General features: G+C 45.1%; 1 protein-coding gene across 1 annotated transcript; it reads left to right on the top strand.

Moving 5' to 3' along the window:
* Positions 1-4,460: 4,460 nt before the first annotated feature.
* On the top strand, positions 4,461-19,045 carry POU2AF1 (POU class 2 homeobox associating factor 1). The gene is made up of 5 exons (XM_035140012.2): positions 4,461-4,473; positions 10,162-10,301; positions 12,356-12,398; positions 12,919-13,190; positions 16,962-19,045. Exons 1-5 carry the CDS (start codon positions 4,461-4,463, stop codon positions 17,274-17,276), a joined length of 783 nt encoding a protein of 260 aa, XP_034995903.2. The 3' UTR covers positions 17,277-19,045.
* The last annotated feature ends 1,697 nt before the right edge of the window (positions 19,046-20,742 follow it).

The following is a 20,742-nucleotide window of genomic DNA, read 5'->3' as shown; positions in this document are numbered from 1 at the left end:
GGAGACTGTGTGATGATGAACAAGTGATGTTAAGTGAAGATAAATGCTTCTGGCCCATTTCTGCAAGGTGAAAGGTACAGACGCCATCTGTGATCAACAGGACTCTGTAAGAGAATACCTTTTAGAATTTCTGCTTCACATATCTGCAGGCTGGGGAAAGGCGGCTGGCCAGAGAAAGGCAGAGATTACTATTTCACAAGATTGTGGCAACATGTTTTACATATACAGAGACAGAAGCAAAATAGAGGGGCAGAGAGAGAGAGATTTGGCAGAGGAAATTATTTGTGATAAAGGTGTTGGACAATTTGACAGCCATCTGTCAGGAATGCTTTGATGGTGTTTCCTGCTTGGCAGGGGGTTGGACTGGATGGCCCTTGTGGTCTCTTCCAACTCTATGATTCTATGATTCTATGAATTTGTGACATCCAGTTGTGGCATCCAGTTGTGAGAATGCTTGGATTGCAGAGTGATGAGAGTGCAAGCATTGATTTCAAAAATTATTTGGTGGGCTAGAGCATCACACAGAGAGGAAGTAGCTTGCTGTTGAGGCTTACTCACTGCTATTTATATTATCTGTGAAATGCCAATACATGGGTCACCCATGTTTTGGGACCTATGGGCTCATGTGTGAAACTGTTGTGAGCAGAGGAGGAAGGATTTGTCAACCTTGGTTCTCTCATTTTTCCAATTTTAAATCCAGCTTTTCCACATTTCTGCAGCGGTTTGTGGTTGGTTTGTTTTACGCAAAATCCTCATGAAAATTATTCATTGTGTTAGTGCTAATTTCTCCTAATACCGTATAGACATTTTTGTATTCATTTTTAACCAATAAACGATTTCTTGAAAGTCTATTTTCCTTAATACTTAGTTTTTCCCTAAGATAATGCATGTTTGTATGTTATTTCTGATAATATATACATCTTATGCACTGTTTAATATAATCATTTGTGTACAAATCACTTGGCCGAAGAACTGCATTGCAAAATTCAGAGGAGTGCAAATTTCAAAAGGTGGGTGTTTCCGTTGATAGATTGTGAGAATTAGATTTGCCTTTAAATGCAAACTGAATTGAACTTCTCCTGCATCCCTACCCTCAGCCCCACTTGTTACAATTCACTTTCTTCCCTGTTCCCCCAAACAACTGGCTTTATGAAACATACTGAAGCGAAAGAGCATTAAACAACATAGCAAAACAAGTTGAATAGATACATTATCTATGATGTTACACTCCCAGATTTCCTTAGTACATTCTCGGATACTTCCCTGAGTAAGAACATTCTCACCTCTTACTTATAGTTCCCCACAAATGTCTTAATTATGGTTCCATGTTTCCCTCTCCCATAAACTCCAAATTCCTTAGTCTGCCAACATTTCCTGCAAGTGTATTTCCCCTTTCCACAATGCCCCTGAATTATTGACATTCCACCATGCCTATATTCACCTTTGTGGTGTCATAGCTTTGTTTCATCTTTGGGAAATTTTCTGTGCCCATGAAGTTGGTACTGAGGGGGGGGAAGCTTGTGAGGTTGCTGAGGATCCCCCCCTCTCTGCTTCCCAACCTGTGCATCTTATAATAGCTTCTGAAACTGATCTCACACATCTTCCTGTGGTGCATGTTCAGTCTTTCTCCAACCAGTTCAAAGACCACCATCTGTACATCTGGGCAGCATTTTCCACCACCTTTGAGAATTTCCTGGTTCTTTATTCTTTTTCGTTCTCTGTGCTGAACTCTGCCACATTCTTTGCAACATCATCATCTGAGGAGCCTTTTTGGTTCTCGGTTTCCTCCTCTCTTCCTTCGCACCACCAGCAGCTTTAGTATAGTTTCGGTGTCCTGTCTTGCTCATTTCCCCAGAAACATTTGTCATTGCAAAGACTGGCGAGTTTTCAAACGTTGCCTTAACAACTTTTTAAATATCTTTCTCCCTGTAATCTTCCAACTTACAGTATTTCTTCTTTCCTTTTTCAGCAAAATACAACCCCCCTTGTTTCTATTTCTGTCTTTTTTAAAATCCTGACTGGCAATTCTGCTTTTGTTTCTCGCTCTTTATCTGTGTCTACCCTTTCTTGCTTACATAAGCTTTGCCATTTTCTGTAATGATATTCTAGTCAATAATTGGACATGTGGTTGTTCACTGATTTTCATCTTTCCCTAAGGAGACAATATAGGCTGGCACTCTCTCCTCGAGTCCCCACAAACTACAGTTTTGGAGAACAATACATCTATTGTCAGTAGCTCCATCTATGGAGTTCGTGAGGAAGAGGTTAGCTTAGATCATGGGTAGGCAAAATAAAGCCCGGGGGTCGGATCCGGCCCAATTGCCTTCTAAATCCGACCTGCAGACGGTCCGGGAATCAGCGTGTTTTTACATGAGTAGAATGTGTCCTTTTTAAAAAATGCATCTCTGGGTTATTTGTGGGGCCTGCCTGGTGTTTTTACATGAGTAGAATGTGTGCTTTTATTTGAAATGCATCTCTGGGTTATTTGTGGGGCATAGGAATTTGTTTTTGTGTGTGTTTTTTTCAAAATATAGTCCAGCCCCCCACAAGGTCTGATAGACAGTGGACCGGCCCCCTGCTGAAAAAGTTTGCTGACCCCTGGCTTAGATGAATTAAGTTTTGAAAAGCACAAAGATCAACATAGTTTTGAAAAGATCAACAAGGACCTTCTAAGGGAGTGGTCTTCAGTGAGAAACTCTCTACTGTACTTGTTCTGATGGAGCATGAGAAGAGGTGCAACCCAGGAGATCGTTTGCTGTGTTTGGAGAAATTGTTGTTATTGTTTCCCAACAGTAGCTACCACATATGTGCATATATTTTCATTTTACCTGCAGTCTTGTTTTGTCAATTAACAAATTTCTTTTATACCAATTTCACCGGGGTGTTTTTTTATGTGACTTTGTCTATTGTTGTTTTTCCATATTTTGAGGGACTATGGTTGGTATGCAACTAATGCATCTCATTAGTGCAAGGATTTCCACTTGCGCAATGGGACTTCCTGCATTCTCCTCCCTTCCATGTGCCCTGCACTGTCCCCAGATCTGCTCTGGAGAATTGGAGGAATCCCTGCAGCAGATTTATGGGGGTGAGGGAGGAGAGTGGGGAAGTCCCATTGCACAAGTGGAAATCCTTGTGCTGATGAGATGTGTTACTCAGCACTAATATGAATACAACCCCTTCCTCTCTGTCTCAGTTTTTTTCTGGTGTTGGGACCCAGTTCCTAAAGTTGTCATCACAGACTTAGCAAACTGCCCGTAATTTTGATAGTTGAGGTGTTTTGTAGAGATGGGGCTTGTGTTTTTCATGGTTTCCTGGGTGTACAGCCTCCCCAAAGGATCCCTGTTATGTGAGCCTGTCAATGACAGGGGTGTAGGACACAATTTGCCCTTCCCCCATAGACTTTAGCCTTCCCCATATAAATGAATTCTAGTCACGAATGGTGACTGCAGGAACTAAGAATCTGGCCTCTCCTACCTGCCAGCCAAGCTTCTGTTTTGTGGCATGCAAGAGTGTGATTCATTCATTCTCTGGCAGTGCTTGTCTGTTTATCTATCAGAAGATCACACTATTTGTGCAGTCAGGCATCAATGTTTACGGCATTTTGCAGAAGAACGTAAGATAGTTTTGCCCTAAAGAGCTTACAATGTGATTTTTGACAAAGGTGTGAAGAGGAGGGAGAGAGATGAGAGGGTGTGGGAAAGCTGAGGATCAATGGGGGACACAGGGAAATTGATGGTCAATAGAAGATATGGGGTGGGTTGAGTGACAGGGAATATTTGTGAGCAAGTAGAGTCATATATACTTATCCTTTGGTTTTGTTGGGGATGTGGAGTAAGTGATGGTCCAAAGGCTTCCTATATCTCTGGTGGGTTGTCTGGATGCACACTTTGTTTACTCCTGAATTATTTACTCCATTCATTGGGGTGGGGAGGAGGCACCAGTTATTTCCTTGTGTTGCTAGCCTTCCAACTCCCCACAGCTTGGCGTGGGTTACAATGAACACATCGCTGGACAGAAACAGCTTAAAACAATATATCTTTATCAAAACTCCATCTGTCTGGAATTGGCCAGCAACACGAGAGTCGGATGTGGTGAAATGCATGGGGTTAATATGGACTTGGGTACAAGCCTGTGGGCAGCTCCATCAAGGACTGGATGATAAACCACAGCAGCACCTTGTAAAACTGTACCCAAACCTCAGGTGAATCTTCAGACTTATATATAATAATGTTCATTGGATAGAATTTTTGTCCAAGGATTAGTGAGTCAACCACATTGCCTTAACAGGCTTTTCGCTGGATGGCTTTGAAACTGGCAGATGGTTTTATTTCCTCCAGCCAGGTATTTGTCGTCAGTTGCAAAATGTTTAAAATATGTGTGGGTCAGTAGAAATATTTACAGAACAATCCCTGGCAAAGACATGGTGGTTTCCTGGTGCTTGCGTTTAGAACAGAGGCGAGATGAGGGTGAAAGGTAACAGTGTGTAGCAGATTGGTAGATTAATGTTTTGCAAAACTTTTACTGGTGGTCCAGATCCAAAGTTATGACTTGAAACACCACTTTCGACTCAAATGGGCTTTGAATTCAGGCTGTAAAGCAGGAATTGGAAGACCACAGGCCTTGGGGTTGAATGTGCTCCCCATAGACTTCTGCCTGGTCCTGACGATGCTCCCTGGTCTATAGCCTACTTTCCGCATTTCTCCTGAAGCTACACCTCTCCCTGGCCCTGTTCCTTACTCTTTGAGTGCTTTGCCTGGCTGGAAACTGTCCCCCAGCTGTGATCATGCTTTTGGCTTGCCTGGATGGAAGATGGACAGGTGGGTGGGTGAGGTGGCTCGATGTAGAACCATCTGATCTTGTGCAGTTGGCAGGTAGTAATCTATCATACAAAGGTAAGAGTCAGATCTGTGGCTCTGGCTGTGCCTAGTGTTGCCTCTGGCCACACCCACAGCTGGCATTCAGCCCCTTCAGAAGGTCTCCCATGAGGGAATGGAGTCTTTGGGCTGAAAATAGCTCTCCAGCCCTGCTGTAAAACCAGGACTATCCAGCAGGGGCACCATTCTGGGAGTGCAAGGGGGTGGGTCCATCCTTGGACCATTCTCATGTTTCAGACCACACACAATTACCGGTACTTCTCAAAAAGATGTCTCTGTCTCTGGTCAGCTCACTAGTTCTCCAATGATACTTGAAGAGCTGTACTGTAGACAGATACTTTGTGGCAAATGGTGCATAAAGGTACTATAATAAAAAGTTAAAAAGTTAAAATTTTATTCTGTACTTTCTTTTCTAATTGTCTTTATCAACTCCTTTTCCGTCTACTTACCTCCTCCCCCCCTTTCCCTCCCCCCTCCTACCTCACACCATTCCCTCCCCCCTCCCTCTTCCATATTGACTTACCTCAGATATTTTCTCTTGTTCGTCTCTCTTCCTTTTCCTTTTCTCCTTTTTTCCCGGTTCTTTTTATACTCAAGGTCTGGAGCATTCAGATTTTGAAGCCAATTTAGTAATGTTAATTGTAACTTTTGAACTGCTGTAAAGTATGTATTTACTATATGTATTTTTCTTTTCTGTATTTTTTTGGAATTTTAATATGCAATAAAGGTTTTTGTAAAAAAAAAAAGTTAAAATTAAACAGCCTATTAAATTGGCCTCTTTCGCCATACAACTGGCAGGTGGAAAGGTCTTAACCCAGTACCTTAAACTCATATGTTGCCTTCTATCAGCCACCAGTAACCTGGTTCCCTCCAGATATTCTGCAGCATAACCATCAACCCCAGTCATTCCAGCTCTTTCCTGTTGCCTGGTACGGTACCCGAGGCCCTTTAAACTGGAGATGCCATGGATTGAGCCTAGGCCCTTCTGTGTGCAAAGTCGGTGCTTGACCACTGGGTGACATACCGTCCCCTCAGGATTGAAGGTGCCGGGTGGAACTCTCTGAAGGGGGCAATTCATAAACAAGGGGCCACCTCTGGCAGTGGAGGCCTCTGTTAAAAATTAGCTACCATTAGAGATCCTGCTTATACCTGCTAAAGGCAAAGATCCTTTTGTTTGTTTGTTTTAATGTAATTTTTATTAAATTTTCTGTTTTATTAAATTTAAAGTACATCCTTAAGATATCAAGGACTTCCCTTCTGCTCTTTCCATGGTTCATTTTACATATCATAAAAACCTGCGTATTTTACAAAAACTATACCGTTCGGTATTCCATTATTACATCCATCAAAACCTACTTACACTGTTGAATTTATCTTAATGCTGCCAACGTTTTCAGCTGTACACAGTGATTTCCCATATATTCAATAAACGTTTTCCAATCTTCTCTGAATGTATGTTCTTCTTATTCTCTTATTCTATATCAGGGCCAGCTCTAAGGCAAGGCTGGGTGGCACAGGGCTGCCAGGGGGGCGCCGTGCGGCTGCGCCCACCAGACAGCCATGGTGGGAAACAGGGTGGGGGGCGCCGGAGCGATCTTCGCACCATGGCGCCCGGGCGCCCAATATGCTTAAGACGGCCCTGTTCTATATGTTAAGTCTGCAAGCTGCGCATATTCTGTTAAAAGGTAAAGATCCTTTTGGCCCAGTTCTCTTTTCTGTCAGCGGGGCCCTTTCAGTAAATTTTTACTCTATTTGTTCATTAGTAGAAGGATAGACACCACCTAGATCTTCCTCCTTGGGCACCACTGCACAAAGGGTAGCCAACATGGCAGCTTCCAAGTGTCATTGGACTACAACTTCCATCATTTCTCGTGCAGATGGGGGCTGATTAGGGTTGCCAGACTCAATAGAGGACAGGACTTCTGTGCCTTTAATTGCCCTGCTCTCTTTTGAGTCTGGAGTCTGGAAACCTTAATTTCCAAGCAAAGGGTCTGCTGGTTTCTCTTTAAGGTTTCCAGACTCAAAAGAGAGCAGGGCAATTAAAGGCACAGAAGTCCTGTCCTCCATTGAGTCTGGCAACCCTAGGGCTGATGGGAGTTGAAGTTCAATAATATCTGGAGGATATTATGTTGGCTACCCCAGTGTTTCTCAACCAGTGTGCCTCCAGATGTTTTGGGACTACAACTCCCATCATTCCTGACCACTGGTCTTTCTAGCTAGGGATGATGGGAGTTGTAGTCCCAAAACATCTGGAGGCACACTGGTTGAGAAACACTGGGCTACCCCACACATAGGCAATGAGCAGCATTTTTATGTGGAATGGCACATATCTGCGTTTCCCCATTTCTCCTCACTACCCTCTGGGTCTGTGGCTAGGTGGTAGAGCACCCGCTTTCCGTGCGAAAGGTTCCTGGTTCCATTCCCAGCATCTTCAGGAAGACCTGGGAGAGACCCCTGCTTGAAACCCTGGAGAGCAGCTGCCAGTCAGTATGGACAGTATTGAACTACATGGGCCAGAATCTGTATAAATCAGCTTGCTTCCTGCATCCAATCATTCAAGTGGTTTATGTTTTGATATGGCTTTAATGAGAGAGGGTGAAGCTGGACTCCTCTGAAAAGGAACGGGACTGTTACCTGTTTGATTAGTTAGAACTTGGTTGGGAAGGGAGCACTGGTTATCAGCTCAGGTATGCCTACCGATTGCAGTCAAAGCCCTGTGCCGCGGAAATTGTTGCCGTCAATGGATTTATCAATATTTCCTTACGCCCGTGAGCTTTGATACGGTGTCAAGTCATCGCCGCCAAATACTTTGCATGTGATAAAGCTTACCTGTTTCAGATACAGAAGTGAGTTGTGTTTCCTTGTGACTCACACTATCGCAAGGCTTCAGGGTGGCTTCTTGGCTGACTGCCGGGCTGATTATTCAGAGGAGGGTTTAGCAAGCCATGGGCTCAGACCTCACGATCTGAAATTGTTTTAATTCGCTAAAAAAGGGAGAGGAAGGAATGGTCAATGGTCAAATGTACACTGCACATTTATTTTTTTTAATAATATTTTTTATTAATTTTACAAACAAAACTAAACAAACTACACACACATACAATATAACACTGTCCCTTCGTTTTCCCTCCACCCACTGGTTCACCTCTGCCACCAGTGAAACCCGTGTGTTTTGAGAATCAAAGGGGTCCATTGTAAGTTGGGTTTGGCCTCCCCCCTCCCTCCTCCCCCCTCTTCCCCCCCCCCTGCCACTGAAAGGACAGGAATGGAGGAGCTCTGAGGATTGGTTTCCCCCAGCTCATTCATAAGCATACTTAGACAAATACAAACATAACAATAATAGGGGAGAATTTTAACTCCCCAATTCTTATTACCTTAACCTTATACTTGTGACTTCCTCGATAGTCTTCCTCCTGGTTTTCCTTAAACAAAATCTAAAGTTTATGGCGGGTTTTCTATTTCAGTTTAAAATCCTTTTCTTATAATATTAACTCAACCCTCCTCCTTTTCCATGCTGCCCTCCCACAGGCCCCCTCCTGCCACAAGAGGAACCCGTGGGGCACAGCATTTCCAAGGTTCCATTATATCCCCTCCTCACCCCTCTGAGCACTCCCTGCCACTGAGTATCTCAGAGTAAGGAAAGGAGAGTAGGCAGCTTTCTGCCTAACCTAACTTAACTTACAAAAATTTACATTAACTTAAATTCTTTCCTAAGCCGTTCTTATAATTCCCTCCAGAAAACACAGCTTTTTCCATTCATTTTTACACTCCATCTCCTCTCCCTAAGTCTTTCCCCCCAATTGGATCAGCATTTCCGTTAACAGACCAAAATTTCAAAAACCGTCTTTCAGAGACTAAAAGCAAAATCTTTTAACTAGAATATTCACCCCACACCCATTCTTTCCCATATCCGTCTCCAGACCCTTGTCCCCCCCTGCCCCTGTCTTTCCCATTCCTCCCTGACATCACCCCACATTTCAACCCCTCCAGGATCTTCAAGTCCATTAATCCTCAAATTCCTTTGCTTCTCCTTTTCTTGCTCTGCTTGATTTTCTTCCTTTTGAAGTCCATGCTTTGCTTCATCCCAAACATATTTTTTATAGTCCAAGTCCTCTTTAAGATTTTCATCTAGTTGTTTCTCCTGACATCCAGATTCAATCTCCACAGTCTCCAAGATCAAATTTTCCTCTAAATCCTGGACTTGGACTTCATCCTCGACTGCTGGTAAATTGGGATGTTGCCGTTCCTTGTAAATATCCTCCCATATTTGTAGATAGTTTAGCACAGCCTCCTGGAAGGCTCGAGAGTACTTTGTTTTCATATTTCTCCTGACCGCAGACAAACAGGAGGTGGAGAACAAAGAGGTGCTGGAAAATTCCTTCCTCAGACGGTCGACTCCATTTTGGCTGTTCTTTTCCTTTGTCTTTTAACTCAATCACAACTCCATTCTTAATTCCAATATTGAATAGTTCTACCACGTTTTCAGTCAATTTTTACTGATTACAACAGTGCAATAAATCCACCCAGTCTTTTGACAGCTTGACAGCTTTTGACAGCTGTCAAAGCACTCTCCCCCTTAATAATGCTGTACCTCAAGGGGTGCCGGACTCGGGAGTTGAGAGGGTTCAAAAAAGTCTTTCTTTCTCTCGGGTCCACAGTCCCAAATGCCTTTTGTCGTTCAGCTTAAGATTATTTAAAGCGCCTCCCAGTTTTCCATTAGGAAGAGACCGACTTCCGTTTCTTTAAAGCCTCTCCTGTTTTTCCAATTAACGAATTTAAAGTCCGTGATCGCAATTCCACTTACTTTTTGGAAGTTTAAATTTGTTCGGAAGAATCTGCCGCTTGCCGGGTCAGGACTCGGAGCTTCACTTTTCGGAGGTAAGATATAGACCAAAATGGCTCCCGCGGTTCCACCCCGCCGGCTCTCGATCACTCTATTGAGCTCTCGGGCAGCGGGGGATCCGCAAAAAACGGAGCAACCGCTGGGTGCGTGAGTCACCGGGACTCTCTACCCGGTGTTTTTACGGGGAATCCGCTCGCTCTGCGGACTTCCCCCCCCTCCGTGAAGCCAGGGACATCGGCGCGCGAGGTCCCTGCGTCCTTCTCTCCGCCGCGACAGACCGGAAGTCTAAATGTACACTGCACATTTAATCCAGCTGCAGACTGGGTGCAGGGGGGCATGTGGAAGGGAGCAAGGGGAAATTCTAGTGCACAAGTGGAAGGTGTTCCACTCATCCAATATTTGAAGCACTGAGAGAGAAAAATAATTATCATTTTCCCCTCCCAGGTTCTGCACCCGAGCAGCCCCCGCCCCCAACCCGCCCCTATCAAGGTGTCCGTGTCAAAGAGCCCGTAAAGGAACTCCTAAAGCGAAAGCGTGGCAGTGTTCAGAATGCAAACGTGGCCACTGCTGGGACAGCGACGACGGTAAGAAGAGCTGTGGGCAAAACCACAATTTGTGGGCAAGATCCTCTTCCTCTCTGAATCTCCTTGTTGATTCATATGGGTTTCCATCATGATGTCACCTATGCCAAGCTCGGAGTCTTATGCTCGGAGCTGGCAGGCTAAGCAGACCTGAAATTGAGCTTTGTATAAAGCTCATGTGGCAAAAATCTGAATTTAAAAACTGAGCCGGGAGAAGTGGCACTTGCAACAGCTGAAATGAAAGGCGGCCTGTTGCGGGGCAGCATGGCTTGCGGAATCCCCACCCCACTCCTTCTGCCCTTTCATTCTCCAAACAAAAACTTTTATTTGGTTTGGTCATAAGATTTCTTACCCACCCTTCACCATCAGGACCCAGAATGGGTTCTCACAATATAATCTTCTTTGGCGATCACTCGTAGCTGAGTAAGATTGTCTTCCATAAACATGGTTTTAACAATGAGTCCATAAGTGACTGTGGAGGCCAATTCTGGATCCACACATCCTTCCACAGTGGAGACATTGGTTTCCGGGCGGGAGTTGATCATGGTGTGGATTTGCCAAGCGTGCCTTCCTCTTAGCACATTTCTCCCTTGCATCCTGAGTTCAAGTGTCTTCAAAGCCCATGACACCTTTAGTATAGGCTGTTTTCCAATTGGAGCGCTCTCAGGCCAGTGTTTCCCAGGATGGGTTCTCACAATATAATACAGTTACAAGAGCAAGTAAAACCATTATTATTATTATTATTATTATTATTATTATTATTATTATTACTACTACTGGCTGGCCCTGCCATGCGTTGCTGTGGCTCAGTCTGTTAAAAGGAGCCTCAGAGTCCCCCTTCAGACTCCCCTCACCTTCAGAGTCCCCCTGTTTTACATCCCAGCCCCTCCTACCCCCACCCACCCACGGCTCATCCCTGTGATTGACCCCACCCTGTCCTGACCCATGACCTATCCTGCCCCCTCCTCCCCCCATCCCCCACCCAGGCGAGCCCCCACCTCCACTTGGCCCAGTCTGGAAAGCCGAGCCGAGATGCTGTGGAAAGGGAAGTTTTCCTAGGTGCAGTACCAGTGTAGCCGTCACTAGAGGGCACTATTTTGCAACCTCTCCTGTGCTCCCAGCATGCACTTTCATCTGATTTGTGAGTTCTGGAACACATGGTTTGGGGGCTTTTACCTGGTGGAGGTGTGACATCTGTCTTAGCAAACTTTATAAGATCCTTCGGACATTCGCATGTGATGTTGTGTCAAAATTTCACCTCAATCGGTCAAACGGTTTTGGTGAAAAGTGGAGACACACCCACATGCCCTTTTTACATTTATATATTATCTATATATTATAGATTGTTATTAGTTGTAGTAGTAGTAGTAGTATTAGTATTATTATTATTTTAAATCAAAACTGATGAGGTGGGTCCCACAAAACACAACACTGTCAAAGGCCAGGGTAAAGAGGTGCATCTTCAACATTTGCAGTCAGCTGTACAACAAAAATGCTAGACAAACCTCTGCCAGGAAGGAGTTCCACAACGGAGGTGCTGCCACAGAGAAAGCCTTCTCCCAGGTTGTCATTCCCTGCTCTTCTGAGGGTAGCAGAATGACCAAGACCACATTCACGCCCTGCATTTAAAGCATCGTGGTACCACTTTGAGCAGCCATGGCTTCCCCCAAAGAATTCTGGGAGATGCATCTTGATAAGAGCGGTTACAATTCTCAGAGTGGTTTAATAATCAACTCCTCTTCACACAGAGCTCTGGGGAATGGGGGGGGGGGAGATGGCTTTCTAACAACTCTCAGCACCCTTAACAAACTACAGCTACCAGAATTCTTTGGGGGAAGTGACATCATGGTGCTTAAAATATAAGGTGTAAGGGTGGCCTAAGAGATCTCCCTATTCCCCAGTCCATATGCTGGACCTGAAAGCGCATTAACTGGCCTTGATGTTTAATCGCAGTTTAAATATCACTGAAATGAGTTTCCTAGTTGGCCTCTGAGTAATATTTTCTCTGGTATTACGCTTTCTTAAATAGCTGATGTCAAACTATTATTTTCCTTTAGGTATTTTTCCCCCATCAGCCTGTCCCTTCCTATTCACCCACTGGTAAGTGTCTCAGTATTCTATTCTATTCTATTCTATTCTATTCTAGTTTTTGCTTTTGTTTCCACTTCTTTGCTCTGACCTTCTCACAGCTTAACTCTCAAGTACAGCTGGGGGAGAAATTCAATTAAGTTCGTATTTAGAAGCGAACCTTCCTAACTGGCCTTTTTTCCAAAGCTAGCTGTGAGCCGAAACACAACCACCCTTTGAATTTTGCACCTTTCCACATTGTGCTGTGCAGATCACCCAGTCAAGTAATGTGTTTCTAAAAATGAATATTTTAGCGAAAACAGTGTACAAAATATATGCGGGGGAAAAAAACGGTTTGCAAAAAAAAAAGGTGTCTATTAGGCAAAATTGCATAGGAAAATCTGTATGTTAAAACTTTGCACGAAAATGCTGATGAATACTGGGGACCTTAAAAAAAAAACCTAAGTGGAAATGATTTAAGATTGGAAAAAATGAGAAGCTGAAACTGACAGATTTGCCTCTCCCTACCTTCAAGACTCTCCTCTCTTCACAGGCCAAGTCTGCACAGATTCGGATTTTGTCACTTCTGCCCTGCCAGTGATGGATGATGGGTCGCTGTATTCCGGGTGGTTAACACAACCTTCTCCAGCCTCTCTGCAGCCTTTGACCCAGTGGACCACCTACCCAGATTATGTCTCCCATGAAGCTGTCAGCTGTCCTTATTCAGCGGACATGTATGTCCAGCCCGTGTGCCCAAGTTACACGCTCGTCGGAACATCTTCAGTGCTCACTTATGCATCTCAGCCGCTGATCACAAACTTTGCGGTGAGTTTGGCTGGGTCACTGCAATGGACCAGTTCTACTGATTTCTTACATTTTTATTGAACATGACTTATATGCCTCCTAACAACAATAACAGCCTCTAGGTGGTTTACTTAAAACAATATCAGCCGTTCATAAGATGACGCAGATAAAATTAGCAAACTTTAAAAACACATAGAGACGATAAAATGATCAAAATATCGATGAAAAGCAACAGTTTTAAATACAAATACACATAGTAAAATTACATTTCTGGGTAGGCTAAACAATTAAGCTTTCAGCAGTTGTAGGAAAGGGTGCAACAAAGGCACCTGCCTCATATCAATGGGCAGGGAGTTCCAGAGAGAAGATGCTGCTACTCTGAAGGGGCAATTCTATTTTTACAAGTGCAGAACAGTGTGTGGCAGTTGCAAGAATGCCAGTTTCATAGATCAAAGTGGTCAAGTGGGATAAGGTGGTCCTTCAAGGAAGCTGGTGTCAGGCTGATGAGGGCTTGGTGAAATATTTCCCTCAAGATTGCAGATTAAGTATTGTTGAAATCAAGTATCATTGGGTGACAAATACACATTGTATGCAATATCCAGTAAGCATTCATCAGATATTTAAACATACAGTGAATGTTTGACATCACAATTCTCAGAGGACCATCACACACAAAGGGATTATTTTCCTGATGCAAATCCCCTTCGACTCTAATTTAAGTGCAGGCTGTTATAGAATTAAGCTTCCTCATGTGAGAAGTAAAAAAATCAAGATCATTGTGTGCACTTCAGGGGGGGGGGGGAAACGAGAGAGAAAGTGAGAGTATAGTCGTCAGCTTAGTATTGGCTTTGACTAGCAAGGAATCTCATCGCTCCGACTGGCAGCTTCTGAATTGCTGTAACTGAAGAGTGCCATAAATTGCATTGTTCTGTCTTGCTACCCAAAATATCAAATACCGGATCTGAATATCCGCAGGGAGCACCTGGATGCTTTTCTTCCTGGTCTGTTTCCACACGATATTTTTACAACATTGTTTGCAGCTGCATTTCAAATGCTATGAATAATTATTTTATTTGATGGCTTTCAGGGTGCTTTACCTTTTTTTTAAAAAAAAGCAACACTTTGCACAAGACCAACTGTATATAGCAAAAGCAGCAGTGAAGCCTTTTTTCCAACCAAAGACCTGATCACCCATTGATTTCAGACACGATCAAAAGCAGGGGTCAGCAAACTTTTTCAGCAGTGGGCCAGTCCACTGTCCCTCAGACCTTGGGGGGGACTATATTTTGGGGAAAAAAACGAATTCCTGTGCCCCACAAATAACCCAGAGATGCATTTTAAATAAAATGACACATCCTACTCATGTAAAAACACCAGGCAGGCCCCACAAATAACCCAGAGATGCATTTTAAATAAACGGACACATCCTACTCATGTAAAAACATGCTGATTCCCGGCCCGTCCGCGGGCCAGATTTAGAAGGCGATTGGGTCGCATCCAGCCCACGGGCCTTAGTTTGGGGACCCCTGATCAAGAGGGACAGTCCACAGATACTGAGCTGTCTTCCACACTGAAGCCTACGGGGCTGGAATTTGTTGCAAATGTAGTTGCTGCTGTCAGGGCATGGTGTACAGAGATCAACACTGCCTCTCGTGCTATTTGCCGTAGCAATGTGCCATTGAAAGTGGAAGGAACTTAGATCACATGTTCTGTTCTTCTGTTGTAGTTGTTTTACTCAGTTACGGGTATGCACACCTCCGCAGATGGTTAATGCCACAATGCCTCCATTAATTTCTATATGGGGAAGGAAGAGGCAGCATCCCTAGAAACAGCTGAGAGGAAGGAGGAATCTCATTGCCCCACAGCAAGGGCCCTGTTATTCCAAGGGTGCCTAAGTAGCAGGTGGGCTTCTCGCCCCACAGCTGTGTTAAGGAATCCAGCCTATTTCCCACCATGCAAGTTAACAAATACATAACACTCCCATTCGTATGCTTGGGAAGGTTTTCTGTTCTGGGTTGGGAATGAACACACAAACAGGTGGTTTCCGGTACAGTTTGGAAAACCTCGGATTTCTCTACCGTCTCTCTTGGCAGGTCCAGAAGTTGAGAGCCTAAGTAAGTAATGCAAGGAGAGATGGTTGGGAGTAGGCTGTAGGCTCAAAGGAAGCTGTTTCATACCGAGGTCAGACTCTTTGTCCTTCCAGCCCAGTGTCAACCACACTGGCTGGCAGTGACACTCCGGCAGAGATCTTTCCTGTCAACACTTACTTGACCTTTCCTAAAACTGGAGCTGCCAGGGATTGAATGTGAAACCTTCTGCATGCAAAGCAAGTGCTCTGCCATTGTTGTTGTTTCCCTCTCCTCCCAGGTATTTCATGGCATCAGTTAGCAGAATTTATTTATTCATTAGTCCTGGGCAGCTGCCATGGTTTTTTTGCCTACTCCCATTTTATCCTCCGGCAATGTCCCCCATGAAGCAGGTGAGGTTGAGAGTGAGTGATTGGCCCAGCAGCAGTTGGTGGGGTGTGGGGCAAAGTCACAGAACCCCTCCTGATGCGAGTGGAATTACTGTTTATATGGATAAGGCTCAGGCAGGCTGCTGCTTCTTTAGCATTGTGGCAATAAGGTTGGAACCATGTGGACACATTGGCATGACAGAATTACCGTATTTTCCAGCGTATAAGACGACTGGGCGTATAAGACGACGCCCAACTTTTCCAGTTAAAATATAGAGTTTGGGATATACTCGCCGTATAAGAAATACGACACGCGTATAAGACGACCCCCAACTTTTAAGAAGATTTTCCTGGGTTAAAAATTAGTCTTATACGCAGGGAAATACATTTACGGTATACAACCTTTGCAGACTAAAAAAAAATCCAACGGTAGCGGATTCTGCTCTTATTCGTTTGTGCAATTTCTGCTCCTGACCTGTGGGTGAGCAAGCAAATTGTGGCAATTTCTATTTCTGATGGTATCCTCCCAGATTCCTAGCCAAAGGTCGCCTAGGGAGCTTAATGGTTAATTGGAGATTTGAACCTGGGTCTTCCCAATCCTAGGCCAATTTTCTACTGCAGGGGTGCAAAACCCAAGGGCCTCCAGATGTTAGAGCTCCCATCAACCTTGACTACTGGCCCTCCTGGGTGGGCCTAATGGGAGTTGGAGCTCAACAACACGCACATTCCCCATCTGTGGCCTAGTTACTCAACCACACTGTGTCCTTCATTATTTTTAATGGTTCATTGCTAGTTTTGCAGGTTTTTTTGTTTGGAGGATTTTAATCTTGACCATTGTTTTTGACTTATTTATTTTAAATAAATTAGTGGAGGCATCATGGCTGGGGCTGATAAGATCTGGAGACCCACAACAGGGGTCAGCGACCTTTTTCAGCCGTGGGCTGGTCCACTGTCACTCAGACCATGTGGTGGGCCAGACTGTACTGTATTTTGGAAAGAAAATGAATGAATTCCTATGCTCCACAAATAACCCAGAGATGCATTTTAAATAAAAGCACACATTCTACTCATGTAAAAACACCAGGCAGGCCCCACAAATAACCCAGAGATGCATTTTAAATAAAAGGTCACATTCTACTCATGTAAAAACACACTGATTCCTGGACCATCCATGGGCCAGATTGAGAAGGCGATTGGGCCGCATCCGGCCCCTGGGCCTTAGGTTGCCTACCCCTGACCCACAACATCTGCCCCCCCCCAAAAAAAAGTTTGGCCTCTCCTGCTCCAGAGAAACACAAGTGATGGGTCAATCTGTTTTTTTCCTTTTAATCAAACAGGCAAGACCCACTTCCACGCCAGCTGTTGTGCCTCACTTGGATGTCATGGACCAGCAAGCTCCTCTGAGCTACTTCCCATGGACTCAGCCAATCTCAACATTACCAGCGCCGTCCCTGCAGTACCAACCGGCTTCACCCACCCTCCCTGCACCCCAGTTTCTGCCTCTTCCCGTTTCAATCCCAGACCCGGTCCCCGAGGAGCTGGAGGACTCAAGGAAGGAAATGGGCACCCTGACCATCGAGAAGCTTCTTCTGCAGGATGAAAACAACGGCGCATACGATCTGAGCAACAGCCTCCCAGTCGAAGGCCTTTAAAGCCAGAGTTTCGGCATGCAGGGATAGTGTAAAACGTCTCAAGTCTTTGTGGCTCAAGGACAACCCAGCTCTCTCCCTGTGTCTCTCCTTTGGGTTTGTCTTCTGTGTGCTGAGCCCCTTTCCATATTGCGTATGCAGAGAAATGGCGGTTTATCGAGGCAGTTCTTCAGCACCCATGTTTTGGCAAAAGAAATACAGCAGTCCGGCCCCACAAGTAGGAATACCACACTGTGAATAGGCTCTTTCCGTCTAGATGGAGGAATAAAGCGCAGAAACAGGGAAACAGTGGTAAGGCAGGCCACAACAGCCCTATTTCAGCTTAAGTACAACCCGGGCAACCCCACGGCACCTTAATTTGTATGGCTAAGCACCCGCCCAGTTCCATGGGTGGCTCAGGAGGCTGCCTGGAACTCGGGGATTGAATGGGTGCTGCTGATGGGCTCCTCTAGAAAAATCTTTCAAGGGGGCAAGGAGCAGATGGGGACATGTTTCCCTTGCAAGGTGTGGCTGTTAGCTTTGTACCGTAGGTTGAATTCAATTGGGGGTTTCTGTGCACAGTCCCACTCACACCCCTCTCCCTTGTCACACTCTAAGTAGTGCTCGAGGGAGGTGTGGAGTGTTGCTAGCCTAAGGAGAAGGGGTGGTCTGGGCAGAGTCCCAAGGGGCAGACAAAGAGGCCTGGAAGGCCACATTTGACTCCCGGGATGGAAGACCCTCACCTGTAGAGCAAGGGCTTATCCACACTTTCATCTGTGGTGCAATTTCTATAGGTCCATGATTTGTAGGCATGGGTGGTTTTTTGTTTTGGTCACACCGCTGCGTTCCCTGAGCGAACCCACTGTTTATCACTGGATCAGAACAAACAGAAGTTCATGGAAAACCTGGCGTTTGTTCCAATTCAGCGGTAAAGCATTGCTTTTCCAGGGGGAAGCAGCAAGATAATAAACCCCCAAAACTGTTCGGACCTGTGCCTAGAAATCATGGCACAAACAGAGCCCCAAGTGCTCACACCAGCCATTCACAACCTGGCACCCTCCACTATAACTCCCATCAGCTGTGACCATTGGGCCGTGTTGACTCAGGGTGATGGGAGTTGTAGTCCAAAACATGTAGAGGGTGCCACGTTGGGAAAGCCTCAATCTGTTAAAGACGCACATTCTTGTGAGATTCGCTCAGCCCTTACAAAACCTATTTAGAAATATCCGGTCATATTAAGTGTATTTTGTCAATTATCTCTTGAAACACTGGATTATCACCAGCTATTCAGGGTAGAGCCAATAAAAAATTATAAACCCAAGTTAGGCATGTCCATTAACTTCAATAGGCCTCCTCTGAGTAGGAATAGCATTGGATACACTTTTTTTTAAAAAAAAATGCAATGTTTGAATGTAGAGTGCACCTTCTGTGTTTTATTGCACCAAGATACTCAGAGTGCCCCCTAGAATGACAGTATTTTCCAGGAGAGATTTAAGCACATAGCCGAGCTTTAGGTTTGTGTAATTAAAAGTGTCATCTTGGCACCCCCAAATTCACATTTAAAAAAAAGAGACTTTTTGCGGCTTGAAAAGTGACAGGCAAATGTGGGATGGGTGGCTGACTCACAGTAAACAGCCCACAAGCTAATAAGGATGCATGGGCATACCCAGCACGGGGCAGGGGGGCAGCTGCCCCCCCCAGAAGCAAAAAAGGGAGAGCACAGCACGACAGGCAGCCTGCTTGGCTGAAGCGAAACAGCAGCAGAAGCAGTGAAGCTGCCTCCGTCAAGGGAAACCTGGACCTGGACCTGGGCTAACTTCAGCCCACACTCCTTCAAGTCACAGCGAGCACAGCACAGAAAGTGCTGCCCCACAATGCTCTGCGGCACTTCATTGTGCACTTTCTGTGCTGTGCTCACTGTGACTTGAAGGAGTGTGGGCTGAAGTTAGCCCAGGTCCAGGTCCAGGTTTCTCTCGACAGAGGCAGCTTCTCTGGTGCTGCCTCATTTTAGTCATCGCTGCCAGTAAAGGAGCGGGCGAGGCAGAAGCACAAGCGCGGGTGGCTCCGTGTGCCTCCCTATGGGGGGCATGGACATTGACCATGCCTCCTGGGAGGATCCCAGCCACGTCATTGCCAGCCAGCCAATTGGGTGGCTGGGGGTGGGGGGCATGGCTGGTGTGCCGCCCCCTAGTTTTGATCCTGGGTACGCCCATGTGCAGGATGAAAGTTTACTGTCGTATAACCACCCTGTAAACAAATCAGAAAATGCCCTCAGTAAAGTATGCACAGAGTTGTCTGGAGGAGCTTTCCTAGTTCTTTGTATATAATAGTCAGGATAAACCAATGAAGATGATGGAAAGGCAAGCTGGGTCTCTGCTGTTTTTGGAATCTGGCTTGTTATTTTTTTAAAGAAGGGATTAGTGTTGGGTGCTGTTATTCCTTTAGGCAAATATCATAATAAAACTTAGCATTGATGTAGCACATTCCCAGTGTTCCAATGGCTCTGCTTGTATACGCATTTTCCTAAGAATGATTTCCCATGCCAGGAATATTCCTCCTGTGAAGGATGCTGCAGAGAGCACCTTTTAAAGCCAAACCCTCTTAAAGAAAGGACACTTTTCCAATGTACACTCAACATTACCTTGGCAAACGGCATTGCTTCATTTCCGAAAGGGCTGTTGACATTCTGAGCGCTCAGTGCTGTAAAGTTTTTATCATGTGTACAATATAACAATCTGGGGACAAATATTGTCTGCAGGATCCAAGGGCCAAGCGGAGCAGTAAAAATTTTTTTTAAAAAAAATCAAGACTTTCTCCCGCCCATACACACACGTCTGCACCTTTCGCCTCCTTTTGGCTTGGATTTCGACTGCTGTGGAAACAACTGCCTCTTTGTCTGGGAATGGGGAAAGCGTTGCTTTAACTGAATGCCGTGTGTAGCAATTCTTCATCTAAAAGATCAACAAAGCCTGGGAGACTAAATGGAAGCAGTCGGGTCTAGTTCTGTAGGGTAGAACCTGAATTATCCAGCATGCTCAGGCAGTCGTAACCCCTATGGCCTTCGCTCCTTCAAGCCTGACACCCTCACCTGCCCAAATCTTTTTCTGCCCTCTCAATCAAACCTACTCTCTTTTGGCACCCCTTACACAGTGAAGGCCAGTTTATTGGAGGGGGGGGGGAACAGAGCACTGCCTCACCAACAGCAAAAGCCAGCTCCCTTACTTGCCTTCTTACTTAACAATTAGTGCAGGGGGTGGCAGTACCTGTCACCATCCTCCTGGTGTTGCCCTTGTGGCATTCAGTAGGGAGGAGGATGGAGACAAAACTAGAATTAGTTGTCTGTGCCTGTCATTAGCTCTGGTGCCACCTACTGTTGACCTCCCTCCCGTCTACCCTACCAGTGGAAGCATCATGCCATTTTCAGCGATTGTATTTGCCAGTATTCTTCTTCTTTTTTTATTAGATAAATCTTTATTCAATTTTTTAAAAA

The sequence above is a fragment of the Zootoca vivipara genome, chromosome 15 (assembly GCF_963506605.1).
Source record: "Zootoca vivipara chromosome 15, rZooViv1.1, whole genome shotgun sequence".
NCBI classification, from domain to species: Eukaryota; Metazoa; Chordata; class Lepidosauria; order Squamata; family Lacertidae; genus Zootoca; species Zootoca vivipara.
This window is presented reverse-complemented; position numbering and strand designations above follow the sequence as displayed.